The 15,185-nt window shown below is 35.4% G+C and overlaps 1 protein-coding gene across 1 annotated transcript in view; it reads right to left on the bottom strand.

The window, feature by feature from the left end:
* EML5 (EMAP like 5) overlaps positions 1-15,185 on the bottom strand; it is a 240,776-nt gene that overhangs the window by 189,446 nt on the left and 36,145 nt on the right. Inside the window, 2 exon segments of the mRNA XM_043989871.1 lie at positions 4,470-4,671; positions 12,093-12,228. Coding sequence (XP_043845806.1) covers positions 4,470-4,671; positions 12,093-12,228 — 338 coding nt within the window.

The following is a 15,185-nucleotide window of genomic DNA, read 5'->3' as shown; positions in this document are numbered from 1 at the left end:
GTCTGAGGTCGGATTTGAACTCAGGTATTCCTGAATCCAGGGCTGGTGCTTTATCCACTGTGCCACCTAGCCGCACCAAGAGAATCATTTATTACCATTTACTTCATATGTTTTTCTATAATGAATATAGAATCATGGAATGGACACCACTGGGTATGGGACTTGAAACAGTGAAATATTAATCAAGCTAAGAGCAAAAAAAGAGTGGCAAAAGATCTGGGTAGGGCAGAATACGTTGTGAAGTACAGACACTGAATTGGGGAGCTGCTCCTAGAAAGCAGCTTGTATATGAAAAAGATCTGGTGGTTTTAGAATTGTTGCGTAAGATCCACAGTGTAATGTCAATCCAAGAAATTAATGTGATGTTAGGCTGCATGAAGGGAGTCTTTTCTGCATCTTCACCTTCCTTGAACCCTCTGCTGCAGGTGATGCTGCTGACCACCTCCTTCCCCCAGGATACTTTCTTCTCTCTGGGTTCTGGCATACTGTTTTCTCCAGGACATTTCCCTACTTATCTGACCATTAAGTCTCATGCTTCCTATCTGTGAATGTTCCCATAAGCTCTATCCTGGACCCTCGTCTTTTCTCACCCTCTTCTCCCTGTTGGTGACTTCATTAGTTCTCATGGGGTTGTCATCTTGATGAAGATAATTCACAGATTTATATATACAGTCCCAGCCTCCTCCCCTAGATTCAGATCCATATCATCAACTACTCATTGAAAATTCACATTGGATGTCCCAAAAGACATCTCAAACAAAAACATGTCCACAACAGAACTCATTATCCCTCCTACTCCAACCTTCCTATTTCTGTTGAATGTACCACCATTATTCCAGAGTCTCCCAGAGTCATAGCCTCAGTGTTGTCCTTGTCTCCTCACTCTTACTCTCCCCACATATCCAGTCAGCTGCCAAATTTTATTGTTCTTACCTCTGCATGATCTCCTGCATCTAACTGCTTCTATCTAATCTCAAAACTATTACCTTAGTTTAAATACTCAACATCTCTCACCTAGATTATTGCAAAGGCTTCCTAATTTGCCTCTCAGCCTAAATTCACTCTCCATGACTGCACAACCTACAAGCTACTACCAAAGTGGTTTTCTTTAAGGACACATCTGATGACAATGTCATTCTTCTCTTTAACCAGATGTAGTGGCTCCCTTTTGTCTCTAGGATTAAAAATAAATTGCTGTTTGGCTTTCAAAGCCTTTTGCAACTTGGTCTCAACCTATCTTTCCAACCTCAATGTCCATTATTCTCCCTCCCATATTTTGAAATCTAGCCAAAATGGTCTTTTCTCAGATAAAACACTCCACCGGCCAGCTCTGTGCCTTTGTACAAGCCATTCTTCATACCTAGAATGCACCCCCTCCTCATGGTCCCCTTACAAAATTTCCCTCTTCCCTCAAAATAGAGCTCTGAACCACTACCTTTTATATGATGCCTTTTCTAATATCCCAAATAACTAGCACCTTCCAAAACTATCTTTAGCTAACTACTTTGTATTTATTGCTTATACTTATTTATGCACTTTTCTCCTTTTAAAATGTAGTAACTTTGGGGGCAGCTAGGTGGCGCAGTGGATGGAGCACCGCCCTGGAGTCAGGAGGACCTGAGTTCAAATTTGGCCTCAGACACTTAATACTAGCTGTGTGACCCTGGGCAAGTCACTTAACCCCAATTGTCTCACACACACACAAAAAACCAAAAACAATAAAACTTAGTAACTTCTTGGCAAACAGAAATTATTTCAGTCATTATTTTTCTGTCACTAGAGCCCAGAACAGGGCCTAGCAGATAGTAGGTGCTGAATAAATCCTTAATTGATTGATTGACTTTATAATTCAAATGATCTCTTCAAAGTTACCAATAGTCCCTTAACTACTAAATCTAAGGGCCCTTTTCCATTCCTCATCCTTCTTGATCTCTATGCAACATCTATCACTGCTAACCACAATTTCTTCCTAAATTCTCTTTTTTTTACCCTCCTCTCTCTTAATTTTTTCCCTCCTGTTTGATGACTCCTTATCATACTTTTCTGCTGGATCACCAGGCCCCCTAACTGTGAGGTTCTGTCCTGTACCCTCTTCATTCTCTTCTTTCTTGGTACTTTCTCTCTTACTTTCAAGGCAGCCAGAGTGCCAGGCCTAGTGACAGGAAGATCTAAGTTCAAATTTGGTCTTTGACAGTTATTAGCTGTGTCACCCTGAGAAAGTCACGTAACCTCTGTCTTAGTTTCCTCAACTACAAAATGAGGATGATAACAATAGCACCTACCTCACAGAGTTGTTATGAGGATCATCAAATGAGACAATAATTATAAAGTGCTTAGCACAATGCCTGGTGCATAGTGAGCATTATATAAATGTTGTTATTATTATTATCATTATTAGTGATCATATAAGCTCTCAAGGGTTTAGTTACTTCCACAGAGATGAATTCCATATATATATTTTCAACCTTGGTCTCCCCTAAGCTTCAATCTTGAAATAACTGCCAACTAGACTTTTCCCACTGAATTTCCTATAGGTTTCTCAAGCTCAACATGTACAAAATTTAATTCATTTCCCCTTCTCAACCCTTAAACCTACCCCTCTTTTAAGTTTCCCCATTACTGTCAAGGGCACCACTATCTTCAAGGTCAGTTTATTTAAACTTGTATACAATTTATTTGTTCTTTTATAGTTTTTAAGTTTTTGGCTTTTGCTCCTTTTGCTCATACTTGTATTTTTGAGTTCCAAATAAATATAAATAAATCAAATAAATCATTCTGCTTTTGTAGAGTCTCCGTCATGTGTTCTAAGTTCTATAACCTGTTTGTCTTCTTTAGTTCTGTATTGAGAGGTCTGATTTCCAACCTAATGCCTTCTTTTACACATTTTCTTTCTCTCTGGCATCATTCTGGAGTTTCTTCCTGTTCTGTGATCTCCGAGGAGTCTGCATTTTCACTGTGGAATTCTGGTTCATTTTTCCATATGTACTTATGAGTCTCTCTGCTGCTTTATTGGCTTGAGAGCCTGTCTATAGGACTTTTTACCTTTCAGTACCTTTTTTTTTTTTTAAGTGAGGCAATTAGGGTTAAGTGACTTGCCCATGGTCACACAGCTAGTAAGTGTTAAGTGGCTGAGGCCGGATTTGAACTCAGGTACTCCTGACTCCAGGGCCAGTGCTCTATCCACTGCACCACCTAGCCGCCCCTCAGTACTTTTCTTATATTCCCAATAGGTTGTCTTGGGCTTCCTGATTCACTCTGGGCTTTTCCCATTTTCAGTGCTTCCCAGACTTTCTAGGGTTGGCATCTTTAATCTTCCATGTTTGGGACGTATTAGGACTCAGTCGGATCCTTGCCTCTAATACATTTCATGGTAAGAAGAATGACAGCAGCTGAAGGGAAGGTCACCTTCCTGTCTAGCTGATGCTGCATTCCCGCACGACCTGCCACCCCACACTGGTTGCTATATCTTTCCTTAGGGGGATTGGGAACAAGTGTTCTCTCTCTCTTGTGGAATGATCTAGGAAAAGAGCTTTAAATTGTCTCTGCTGTAGGGATGGAGACCAGAAAGAGTCCCCATTAGCTGGATAATAAAACATAAACCTGTGAGGTTGTATGTGCTGGCTGTGACTGGCATGGTTTTGAAGTACTGTCATAACAGGATCTTTAAGTATGACAGATGAAACAACATTGACATGAGGCTTCTGCCTTGTTCAGTATTTTTGTCTTTTTCATCAGCTTTAATTACCCTATATCTGATACCTATTTCCTATTTTTGAGATTTTTAGATTGGAGAGATCAGTAGGAAACAACTACTCTACTTTTGCTGATTGTGTCTCCAATTGCAAGGTTTTTAGAAGGCAGGCTTAAAATATAGGGTAACCCACTGGTTGAAGTGACATAAGCCAAAAAAAGGCAACTCTAAATTAAAAACAAAGTTTAGGGAGGTAGATTCTATAATGGTGGCTTAATTAACTAATGGCTTTTCCAATGCCACTGCACTTCAGCATTCAATCCGATCCAAAATCCAGATGGCAGTGAATGGCAAGCATAATGCATATGCAAATATTAGGAGATGACTGTATCACTGCCATAGCCAGAGGCTGACTTTACAGGAAGACTACTGACTCAATCAGGTCATATTTATATGGTTACATACTCAATACTCAAATATTCAAGTAGATATGTGATCTTAACGATTTAGAAGCTTTCTCCAACAGTACTGATAACACTCTAGCCATGCTTACTGATCTTATAAAATTTTTGTTCATGCTCTCCCTAAAGTGCACATTAAGGAAGTCACCAATTTATAAATACATCTTTTAAAACTGTCAATTTCTATCGGTTTCTAGATATATACCAAATAAAAATCACTGTCATAACTCATCAAGGTTGGAATTTTGTGAAAATTCACAAATCAAATACCTTCAAGATAAATAACTACTTGTACAAATAATTTATAATTGGTTTACCTGACTGACCGATCATCACTTCCGGTCATAGCCAGAGGCTTAGTCGGGTGCACTGCCAGGGCCCAAAGTTCACCTTCACAGTGTCCCTGCATAATCAGGAAAGGCTTATTTCGTTCATGCACCACAATTTCAAAAATTTCACTATCTTGTGTTCCAACTAGGATATGATCTCCTCGCCAACAAACACTTCTGACAGACAAACCTAGTGAAAAAGAAAATGAAATTCATAATGGATAGGTGGAGCAGGGAGTTGTCTACAAAGTATGATTTTAAATCCATCAGAAAAATCTATCCTCCCTACCAACCAAGTACATGTTATTTTATCTGAATTTTTAGCAATAGAGATTCATTTCTTTAGGTTAAGTTTTTACCTTTTCAAGAATCATCTCTTATAATGCAAAGACCCCTGGAAAAGGAAACAAATTAAGCTGCTATCATTTACAACTGAGTATAAATCAGTTTATTAAGTAATTTTTCCTTCTGATAGCTAAATGAAAGGGCATAAAAGGATGAGTAATTATTGTGGTAGAAAAAGGGATGAATAACTTCATAGCACTATATATGCCTGAGAAAATATTCAACTCAATTCAATTCAAATAACCAAACACTTGTTAATGTTTGTTTTACACTGTGTTATGTTCTGGGAAAACAAAAGCAAAAAAGAAAATTTCTGTCCTCAAGAAGCTTAAATTTACTAAGGCAAGATAAATACACAAATAAATATAAAATGTAGTCAAAATAAATGTAAATATATAATTTGAGTGGGCAGAGCATGTAAACAACCAGGGAGGTCAGGAAAGACTTCATGTGGTAGTGATAGTACTTGAGCTGAGTTTTAAAAGGAACTAAGGATTCCTTGAGCAGAAGCAGGGAAAAAGAGCATTCCAGGAATAAAGCTTTTATGCAAAAGCATAGCAGTAGAAAATAGAATGTCATGTACAGGTAACAGCAAATAAGCCAGTTTGATTGGAAAAGAGAGTATGTGTTAAATTAATTATTCAGTGCCATACCAATCAAACTCCCTAAAAATTATTTTATAGAGCTAGAAAAAATAATAACAAAACTCATCTGGAAGAACAAAATGTCAAGAATATCAAGGGAACTAATGAAAAATTGCACAGGAAAGCGGGCTTGCTATATGAAATCTAAAACTATACTATAAAGCAGCAGTCATCATATCTATTTGGTACTGGCTAAGGAATAGAGTGGTAGATCAGTGGAATAGGTTAGGTATAGGTGACACAGTAGTGACTATAATCATCTACTGTCTGATAAACCCAAAGACTCCAGCTTCTGGGATAAGAACTCACTATCTGACAAAAACTGCTGGGAAAACTGGAAGATAGTATGGCAGAAACTAGGCACAGACCAAAAGCTTACACCGTATACCAAAATAAGGTCAAAATGAGGGGGCAGCTAGGTGGCGTAGTGGATAGAGCACCGGCCCTGGAGTCAGGAGTACCTGAGTTCAAATCCGGCCTCAGACACTTAACACTAGCTGTGTGACCCTGGGCAAGTCACTTAACCCTAATTGCCTCACTTAAAAAAAAAAAAGTCAAAATGAGTATATGATTTAGACATAAAGGGCGATACCATAGGTAAATTAGAAGAGGAAGGAATAGTTTACCTCTCAGATCTATGGAGAGAACAATTTATGATCAAACAAGAGATAGAGAATATTATGAAATGCAAAATGGATCATTCCAATTACATTAAATTAAAAAAGGTTTCATACAAACAGAAGAAATGCAGCCAACATTAGAAAGAAAGCAGAAACTTGGGAAACAATTTTTACAGCCAGTGTTTCTGATAAAGGCCTCATTTCTAAAATATATAGAGAACTGAATCAAATTTATAATACAAGTCATTCCCCAATAGAGAAATGGTCAAAGGATATGAACAGGCAGTTTTTAGATGAAGAAATCAAAGCTATCTATTGCCACATGAAAAAATGTTAATCACTACTGATTATAGAAATGGAAATTAAAACAACTCTGAGGTACCACCTCACACCTATTAGATTGGCTAATATGACAAAAAAGGAGAATGGTAAACGTTGGAGAAGATGTGAAAAAATTAGAACACTAAAGCACTGCTGGTGAAGTTGTGAAATGATCTAACCATTCTGGAGAGCAATTTGGAACTATGCCCAAAGGGATATGGGACTATACATACCCTTTGACCCAATAATATCACTACTAGGTCAGTATCCCAAAGAGATAATGAAAAGGTCCCACATGTACAAAAATGTTTATAGCAACTCTATTTGTGGAGGCTAAGAATTGGAAATTGAGGGGATACCCATCAACTGGGGAATGGCTGAACAAGTTGTGCTATATGAATGTAATGGAATACTATTGTGCTATAAGAAATGATGAGCAGGCAAATTTCAGAAAAACCTGGAAAGAATTAAGTGGATTGATGCTGAGTGAAGTTAGCAGAACCAGAAGAACACTGTATACAGTAACAGCAATGTTGCGTGACCATCAGCTGTGACAGACGTAGCTCTTCTCAGCAATACAATGAGACAAAGGACTCAAGGTGGAAAATGCTCTCCACATCCAGAAAAAGAACTGTGGAATCTGAATGAACATTGAACCATACTATTTTTTTCTTTCTTGAGGGTTTCCCTTTTTGTTCTGATTTTTCTTTCACAACATGACTAATGCAGAAACATGTTTAATGTGATTGTACACATATAACATCAGATTGCTTGCTGTCTCAGGGAGGGGAGAGGGAAGGAATAGGGGGAGAAAAATTTGGAACTCAGTCTTATAAAAACAAATGTTGAAAACTATCTTTACACTTAACTGGGCAAAAAATTAAATACTATTAATATTGAAAAAAGAGCATATGAGGGGGAATAACATGAAATTAGACAGGAAAGGTAAGGTGGAATCGGGATGCAAAAGATTTTAAATGCCAAAGGAGCCTGTTGTTTATCCTAGAGGGAAAAGCATCAAATTAAAATATTGAGCATGGTCAGCTATGAAGGAGAGGCTGGAGAGCAGTGACTAAAATCAGGGAAACCAATTAGAAAGTTAGCTGTGTGAGAAGGCTGAAGGAAATAGATGTAAGAATGATACAGAGGTAGGATCAACAAGACTTGGCAAATTATTGGACGTATAATATTCCTAAATTGAATTTAAGAGTAATAAGAAAAAGAACATAGAAAAGTAGGAGAGCAATGAATAAAATTTAATTGAAAATTCTGACTAAGACCAGCCTTTTGTTTACTCATCACTCAAACATGTTTTTGTACATCTGTACAAAATTTGTACATATATGTGAAATATATTATGTGTTTATGTATGTGAACCTTCTTTATGTACCCTGAGATGAAAATGCTTTCTCTCTTTGAATTTTCTTAGAGCACCTTAGATCTCTCTAGTAGAATATATCATCTCCTTAAAGACAAAAATTGTTTTTTGTCTTTGTATATCTAAATATTGCATATAGGATTTGCTTTATAACTATTTCTTGAATTGTTAAATTTCTCCTTTATCCATCACATCTTGTATCTTTACTTGCTTATATGTTATGCCTCTTAAATACCTTTCCCCCAAACAAGTACAATGTGAACAGTAGGAACAGAAATTGCTGCGTATGTGTGTTTTAAGTTTGCATTCCCAAATATCTTGCACATAGTGAAGACTTAGTGAGCATTTGTTGAATTAATTACTAGTCTTATGAAATTGAATAAAGACAAATATCAAGTCTTATACCTAGATTTTTTTAAAAATTGACTGCATAAGTATTAAGATGGGATTAGAAAGTAGTTTGTGTGAAAAGAGGCTTTTTGTAGTATGCAAGCTCGATTTGTCAGAAGTGAGATACAGCAGACAAAAAAGTTAATGAGCTTTTGGTCTCCATTAATGGAAGAACAGTATTCAAAGCAACAAAGAGGATCATTTCAGTGCATTAGTAAAATCACATTCAGAGAATTACGAATAACAACTCTAAGTTACATATTTTGAAAGGACATTTTGACAATCAAAGAAATGAGACAAGGATGAGGAGTCCTGACATTATGCCATATGAGGACTGACTGAAAGACATAGTGATGTTTATTGGGAAGAAGAGAAGACTTTGGGAAGGACAAGACATAGAAAACTCTAATGTGAAAGAGTCAGAATTATGTTGGAAGGGCAAAACAAGGAACAGCAAGTGGAACTTATAGACAGATATATTGTAGTTTCACATATGGAAAAATTTCTTCACTAATAGAACTGTCCAACAATGAAGAAGCCTACATTCAGGGGTAAAATCAGAATCTTAAAGAGATTTCAGTTATTATCCAGCCTAAACCCTACCCAAATCTTCTATTTCTCTGCATCTAAGCTTTTTAAGCAAAGAATAGATAAACATGATTCAGATGCTCCAGACAGGACTGAAACTCTGAGCAAGGGGTTGAATTATTTTATTCCTAAAGTTCCTTTCAATTTCATATAATATGATTATACAGAATTTCATTTGTAAAGATCAATGTAAATAATATTATATCTGTAAAATTTGTTTTAATGAGATATAGGATTATAGTGATATACAGGCATTGGCCACAATCAATGAATCAACAAACATTTTTAAAATACTTATATGCCTGGTACTGTGCTAGGCTCTGGGTACAAAGACAACAAACTAGGATATAAATAAAAATAAAACAAATAATATGGAACAAATGAAATAATACCTATTCACAATAAGCTGACATTTAACAGGAATAGGGAAGAAAACAAGTATAGGAAATTAAGAAATATAAAGAGAATTAATATAAATTAGTTAAATATAGTAGTTAAACATAAGGTTATTTGGGAAGAGAGGCTTTGGCATTTGGGGGTATGAGGAAATGTTTTATGTAGAAAGTGGTACTTGAACTGCTCCTAAAGAAAGAGAGGGATTCTAGAAGGTAGAGATAAGGAGAGTGAATTCCAGGCATGGGAGAAAAACAGTGCAAAGGCAGCAGAGATAGAAGATGGAATATCTATCATATGTGAAGAGCAAAAGGAAGGCCAGTTTGGCTAGTTCAAAGAATATAGAAGCGTGAATAATATATATTGAGGATGGAAAGATAAGTTAGGAGCAGATTGTGAAGAGGTTTTAAAAGCTAAAACTTTTATGTTATGGACCTTATTAAGAGATTGGTAAAGTCTATGTATAATTTCTCAGGATAATGTTTTTAAATACACAAAACAGAAAGAATCACAAAGGAAACCAATTATATCAAAATACATTTATCAAAATATTAAAGTTTTTTAAAAGTTCATGAACCCCAGGTTAAAAATCCCTGAGCTAAACAGTGGAGTTCATATTTTATTCTCAGGGTGTTATGTTAGCAGGTCATTGGAATTCACTGACTAGCCGAGTGACATGATCAAATCTGCACTTAAAGAAATTTACATCGGCAGTAAGTATAATATACTGGAATTAGGAAAGACTTGAGGCAGGAAGATCAATTAAGAGGCCACTTCAGTACTCTAGTTGAGTGATGATAAGGCCCTTAACTAAAGTAGTAATTATAAGAATAGATGGAAGTGTAGGAAGAGAGCCAGGAGAGAGTAGTGAAATGAAATGAAAACCCAGAGAGGATAAAGTCATGAAGAGAGAATAGTCAATAGTATCAAATGCAGCAAGCAGGTCAAGAAGAATGAGAACTGAAGAGAAACTATCACATTGGCAATTAAAGGATGACTGGTACCTTTAAAAACAGCAGTTTCAGCTGAGTGATAAGGATGGAAGCCAGATCGCAGAGTTGAGAAGAAGAAAAAAATGGAAGCAATGAGTATTGATAGTTTTTTTTTAAGAGTTTGGCTGAGAGAGGAGACAAATAGGATAATAATTTTAGGGGATGGTAAGATCTAGTTAAGGTTCTTTTAGGATGGAGTATATTTTGGCATGTCTCAAGGTAACAAGAAAGGAACTAGTAGATAGGAAGAGGTTGAAGATTACAAAGAGGCGATAATTGATTTTGCAATCTATGTCTGAGGACTGGAAGAAAGAAAGAGAAGGTGGGAAATAATATCCAAGAAGGTTGGGGGATGAAAAGAAGAGATAACTCATATCAAATGGCTTCAATTTTCTCAGCAAAGCAAGAAGCAAGGTCTTCAGCTATGAGAGATGGGGGGTGTGGCAGGAAAAGTGTAGGAGACTTCAGAAAATTTGAAATACCTTCTATAGGCAGTGTGAGATAGGGAATTGTTGTTCAATCATTTTTTAGTCATGTTTGATTCGCTGTGACCTCATTTGGAGGTTTCTTGGCAAATATACTGGAGTACTTTGTCATTTCCTTCTCCAGCTCATTTTGGCAGATGAGGAACTAGGGCAAACAGGGTTAAGTGACTTGCCCAGGGTCACATAGCTAGTAAATTTAAACTCAGGAAGATCAGTCTTCCTGACTTCAGGCGGGCACTCTATCCACTTCATCATTTCACTGCCCTGGGGAATCAACTAAGGACACTTAAATTTCAATGACTTATAATGTTTCTCACCTTAAATGCTATTTCCTCTTTTCTTTATCTAGTCAAATCCATCCTTTAATACTCAAAATATGAGCTTATGAAGCCTTTCTGGAGCATTCCAGCCCTCCTCAAAGTCCTATACCACTCATCACACCATTCATTCATTTGACAAACATGCCAATTCATATTTCCTGTACTGAACTGTTATTTATCTTAAACTGTTATTTACCTTTACACATTTTTTATGTTCTGCCTTTTCAGCAAGAATTCTAAGTTCTTTGAGGGTAGGCATCATTTTACTATGTACCTACCACAATGCTTTGGACAAAGTCTACAACTATTTACTGACTGTCTTTCCATTTATGGAGGAGCAAGAAGCCCTCTCTTATTGCCACAGTTTTTTAAAAGTAGAAAGGAGGAAATAATTTCCAATTACTGATTGCAATTTAAAGAACTAAATTCTTATGAAATTGATGCCCTAAAAAGACCCACAAGGCTATGATTTGAAATAGTTCTAAAAATATAATGAATTCAGGTGAAAGCAAAAGACTTAACTACACTAATCACTTTCCAAAAAAAGCTACTTCTCTAGTCTTTTTTATTTATAGGTGTTCACTTCATAACTATGGTTGCATTCTAAACTGCTTTTTTCTATAGTTCCATAATAATTCAATGTTCAAGACTCCCTTTATGAGATTTACATTAGCTTATCCATTACCTTGCTAGAAAGGAACAAAACATTAATCCATGTAGATTCCTGTTATGTTTCCACAAGCTATATTATTTGTATAGAACACCTTTTGAAAAACACAATAAAACTAGAAACAGAGCAAAAATTCTGATCTCAAATGAAAAGAAATCAATTAATTTGGCAAGCTAGAATGATAAGAAAATTTCATTTTATACTCAACATCTTTGCTTACTTACACAATTTTGTAGTCCATTAACAGTTTATCTGATTTGGGGGGTGGCTAGGTGGCGCAATGGATAAAGCACCAGCCCTGGATTCAGGAGTACCTGAGTTCAAATCCGGCCTCAGACACTTGACACTTACTAGCTGTGTGACCCTGGGAAAGTCACTTAATCCCCATCGCCCCACAAAACAAAACAAAAACAAACAAAAAAAACTTTACCTGATTGTAACCCAATCAAATTCACAGCTCTTTACCTTTGTATCCCTGGTCTGTTTCCCTGAGATCAATTACAGTAATTGGTTTAAAAGTTAAATCCCAGAGGCGAATACAACCATCTCGACCACCAGTAGCAAAGCCTTCCTCACATGCATTCATACTGAAAATTCCTGCCTATGGGAAAAAAGAAAACATTACTTAACAGCATGTGATTTTTTTTTTACAATTTCAACCGTGAAGGTAAAAATATACTTAAAATTATGGAATAATTTTATGGCAAATTTAAAAAGCCTAGATGATGGACATATTTTAATATCTAGAACTATATATCACCTAATTATTAACTGCAATATAAAAAGTGAACTACATTTAAGAAGTGACAAACAGCATGTCATAAGAAGACCTGGGTTCAAGTCCCTTAGATACATACTGGCTGCATGACCCTGGAATGTCAGGTAGCCTCTCAGTGTACTGCTCAACTAAGGCTATAAATTTCAAAGAAGGTGCCAACCTTTATGAAGTTTCCTCTAAGAGAGTTGCTTAAACCAATGAAATCACAACTGTAGTCCCTATTTCTGTTCCCAAGGAAAGAAAGCAATGATTTAACTAATTTTGTAAGTGAAGAATTCTGTGCTTCACTCCATTACTATAGAGAAGTTAGCTTAGGTACTGCAATAAATGATGAAAATGGCAAGAGTTTCAAAAATCCCATCCCAGAGCCAATAGGCAACTTCACTGTTACCCAGAAGTACAGAGACAATTCCTATAGAGTCAACTGGGAGCTGGCTTGCAGTCATATTAGGAAAAATATAGTAGTAATGTAATATAGTAATAAATACTTTAGAGGTTCGTAAGCCTCCAAAATTAATGTAAGCTATGTAAAATGCAAAATAGTATTTAAAAATAAGACTGCTACAAAATTGCCTGAAATAGATAATTCAGAAAACTCTGAGCTTCATTTTTCTTTTCACCTTATTTTATAACAGCAGAACTACTAATTATTTTTGTTTAAATTATTTAGCATACTAGGTGGTAGGAAAGCTTTTTAGAGATATTGCTTTATGGGTTTTTTGCATATGAGAATTATTTCAAAAATAATCAATAAGAGAAATATTAACTTTTCCAATTCTTGAATCAGTTGTGAAAAAATTAAACACTGCAGTATCATGAATACACACATACATATTTTTTACTTGTATGAATTATTTAATAGCTTTTTAACATCCAAATCTATGAGTAGGATATCTCTTTCTTGAAACTCTGCTGCATCAGAGATGACATAATTACCCTATTGGTTCCTCAATCCTATTTTCAATGACTTAGTGCCTTTACTTGACATCTCCAATAAGTTGCCAGATACTGATATTCTTTTCATGTGTGTTACATATTTTCCTTGACAATTTCTTCCTCAAAGTCAGATTTTAAAATTTACAGTTATATTTCTTGCTCACTTTGCCTTCACTCTTGATAATCTTTCAATGATACTTCATTTCCCTTTCCAAATAAATTCAAACTCCTAACCAATCAATCCAAGGCTAAGGTCATTTTTTTCTCTCTCACTATACCAGACTACTTATACATTTCTCCACGTTCACTACTCTTCTCTTTGCCAAATCCACTTTGTATTTGCCTGGTGAAATTACTAAACCAGGACTGAGTAACCATTTTGTCTCTATATTATTACCAGTCAAACAAAACAGAAGGTTGGGAGGATGATGACAAGGTGGAGAAAGAGACATACATAAAATGAAAGAGACAGATGGAAACAAAGAAAGTGAGAAAGATGGGAAAAGGCAGTGACAACAGTAGAAAAAGCACAAGCTGGCAGATAATCATATCCTTTCATGAAGTAACATCCCCATATTAAAGTCTTTACAGGCTTTACTTAAAATTACTGCTAACTACTGTTACAGCTACATTTCATTTCCCCAAATATAATATCACCTTTAAGGTACTTGTAGAGTAAGCCAAAAGAGGCCAAAGATTACATTAATTGCTTAGATAGGAAGATCTTTCTTCATCGAGCTTTAACAACATATGGTACACACTTAATGTTTACTGAATTGAATTAAAGCCATCCTTTTCCAGAAAAAGTATATTCCTCCCATTTGCAATTCAACTAGTGGGCTAGCCATACACAATGCCCCACTACATCTATGAGACTTTTAGTTTAAAAATTTAAGTAAATTTTAAAGAGTGATTTCTTATATAGGTTTGAAAAGTTATGATTACATATTACTTTATAGAAGTATTTTTATTTATTTGTTTTTTTAAAGGAACTATAATTTCTTCAGTATTGGGAACTACCTGAAATGACTTCCTCTATGAATGCTGACCAGCACCTTGTCTGCAACTTATTAACTTAGACAGTCATTGGGGCACGGAAAGTTTAAGTGACTTGTACAGAATCACATATCTAGTATGTGTGAGAGGTGGGAGATGAACTCTAGTACTTCTCAACTCTGTAGCCAGTTTTCTATTGACTATACCAAGCTCCCTCTCCCAGACTATGTTCTCTTCAGTTTGATACCCTCTTATGAATGTAGAAAGAATGACTAAAACGATAAGTACTTGAACTTCTCAGAGAAAAGTCCACAAATTACTCCTATAAAACCAACATTTGATCTCATCTGAACAAATCCTGTTTTATGTGAGAATTATTAAAGTTTAAATCATGTATTTATTTATTTATACTTTATACAAGTATTACATATATCAGTCAAAACTTTAAAATCACTCTTTGGTATTAGATATTGAAGTGATTTACTCGGGAAATTTCAGCTATATCTTCAATAAGTGAATATATTCTGAAATGTAAATTTTTAGTCATATAACCAATCACAGAATTAGAAAATTTATTTTTATTTCTAATTCATTAATAAGAAAATAATGTGTCCTTGCTGACAAAAAGATACTGTAATGATAAATTAGTTTAATGTAGTTTAAAATAGCAATCTAAATAATCAATTAAATTAATTCATTTCCTACTAAAATGTATCTAATGTTTGATAATTATTTAAATAGTGTCTCTGTTACTTAAACTCTAGCTCTGGTTTACAAAATACACACATGTGTATATATGTGCACACATACTTAAATATTCTGAACAAATATAACAGAACTTCCTATAT

The sequence above is a fragment of the Dromiciops gliroides genome, chromosome 2 (genome assembly GCF_019393635.1).
Source record: "Dromiciops gliroides isolate mDroGli1 chromosome 2, mDroGli1.pri, whole genome shotgun sequence".
Classification (NCBI taxonomy): Eukaryota; Metazoa; Chordata; class Mammalia; order Microbiotheria; family Microbiotheriidae; genus Dromiciops; species Dromiciops gliroides.
The sequence above is the reverse complement of the archived record's forward strand: the minus strand, read 5'-3'. Positions and strand labels throughout refer to the sequence as shown.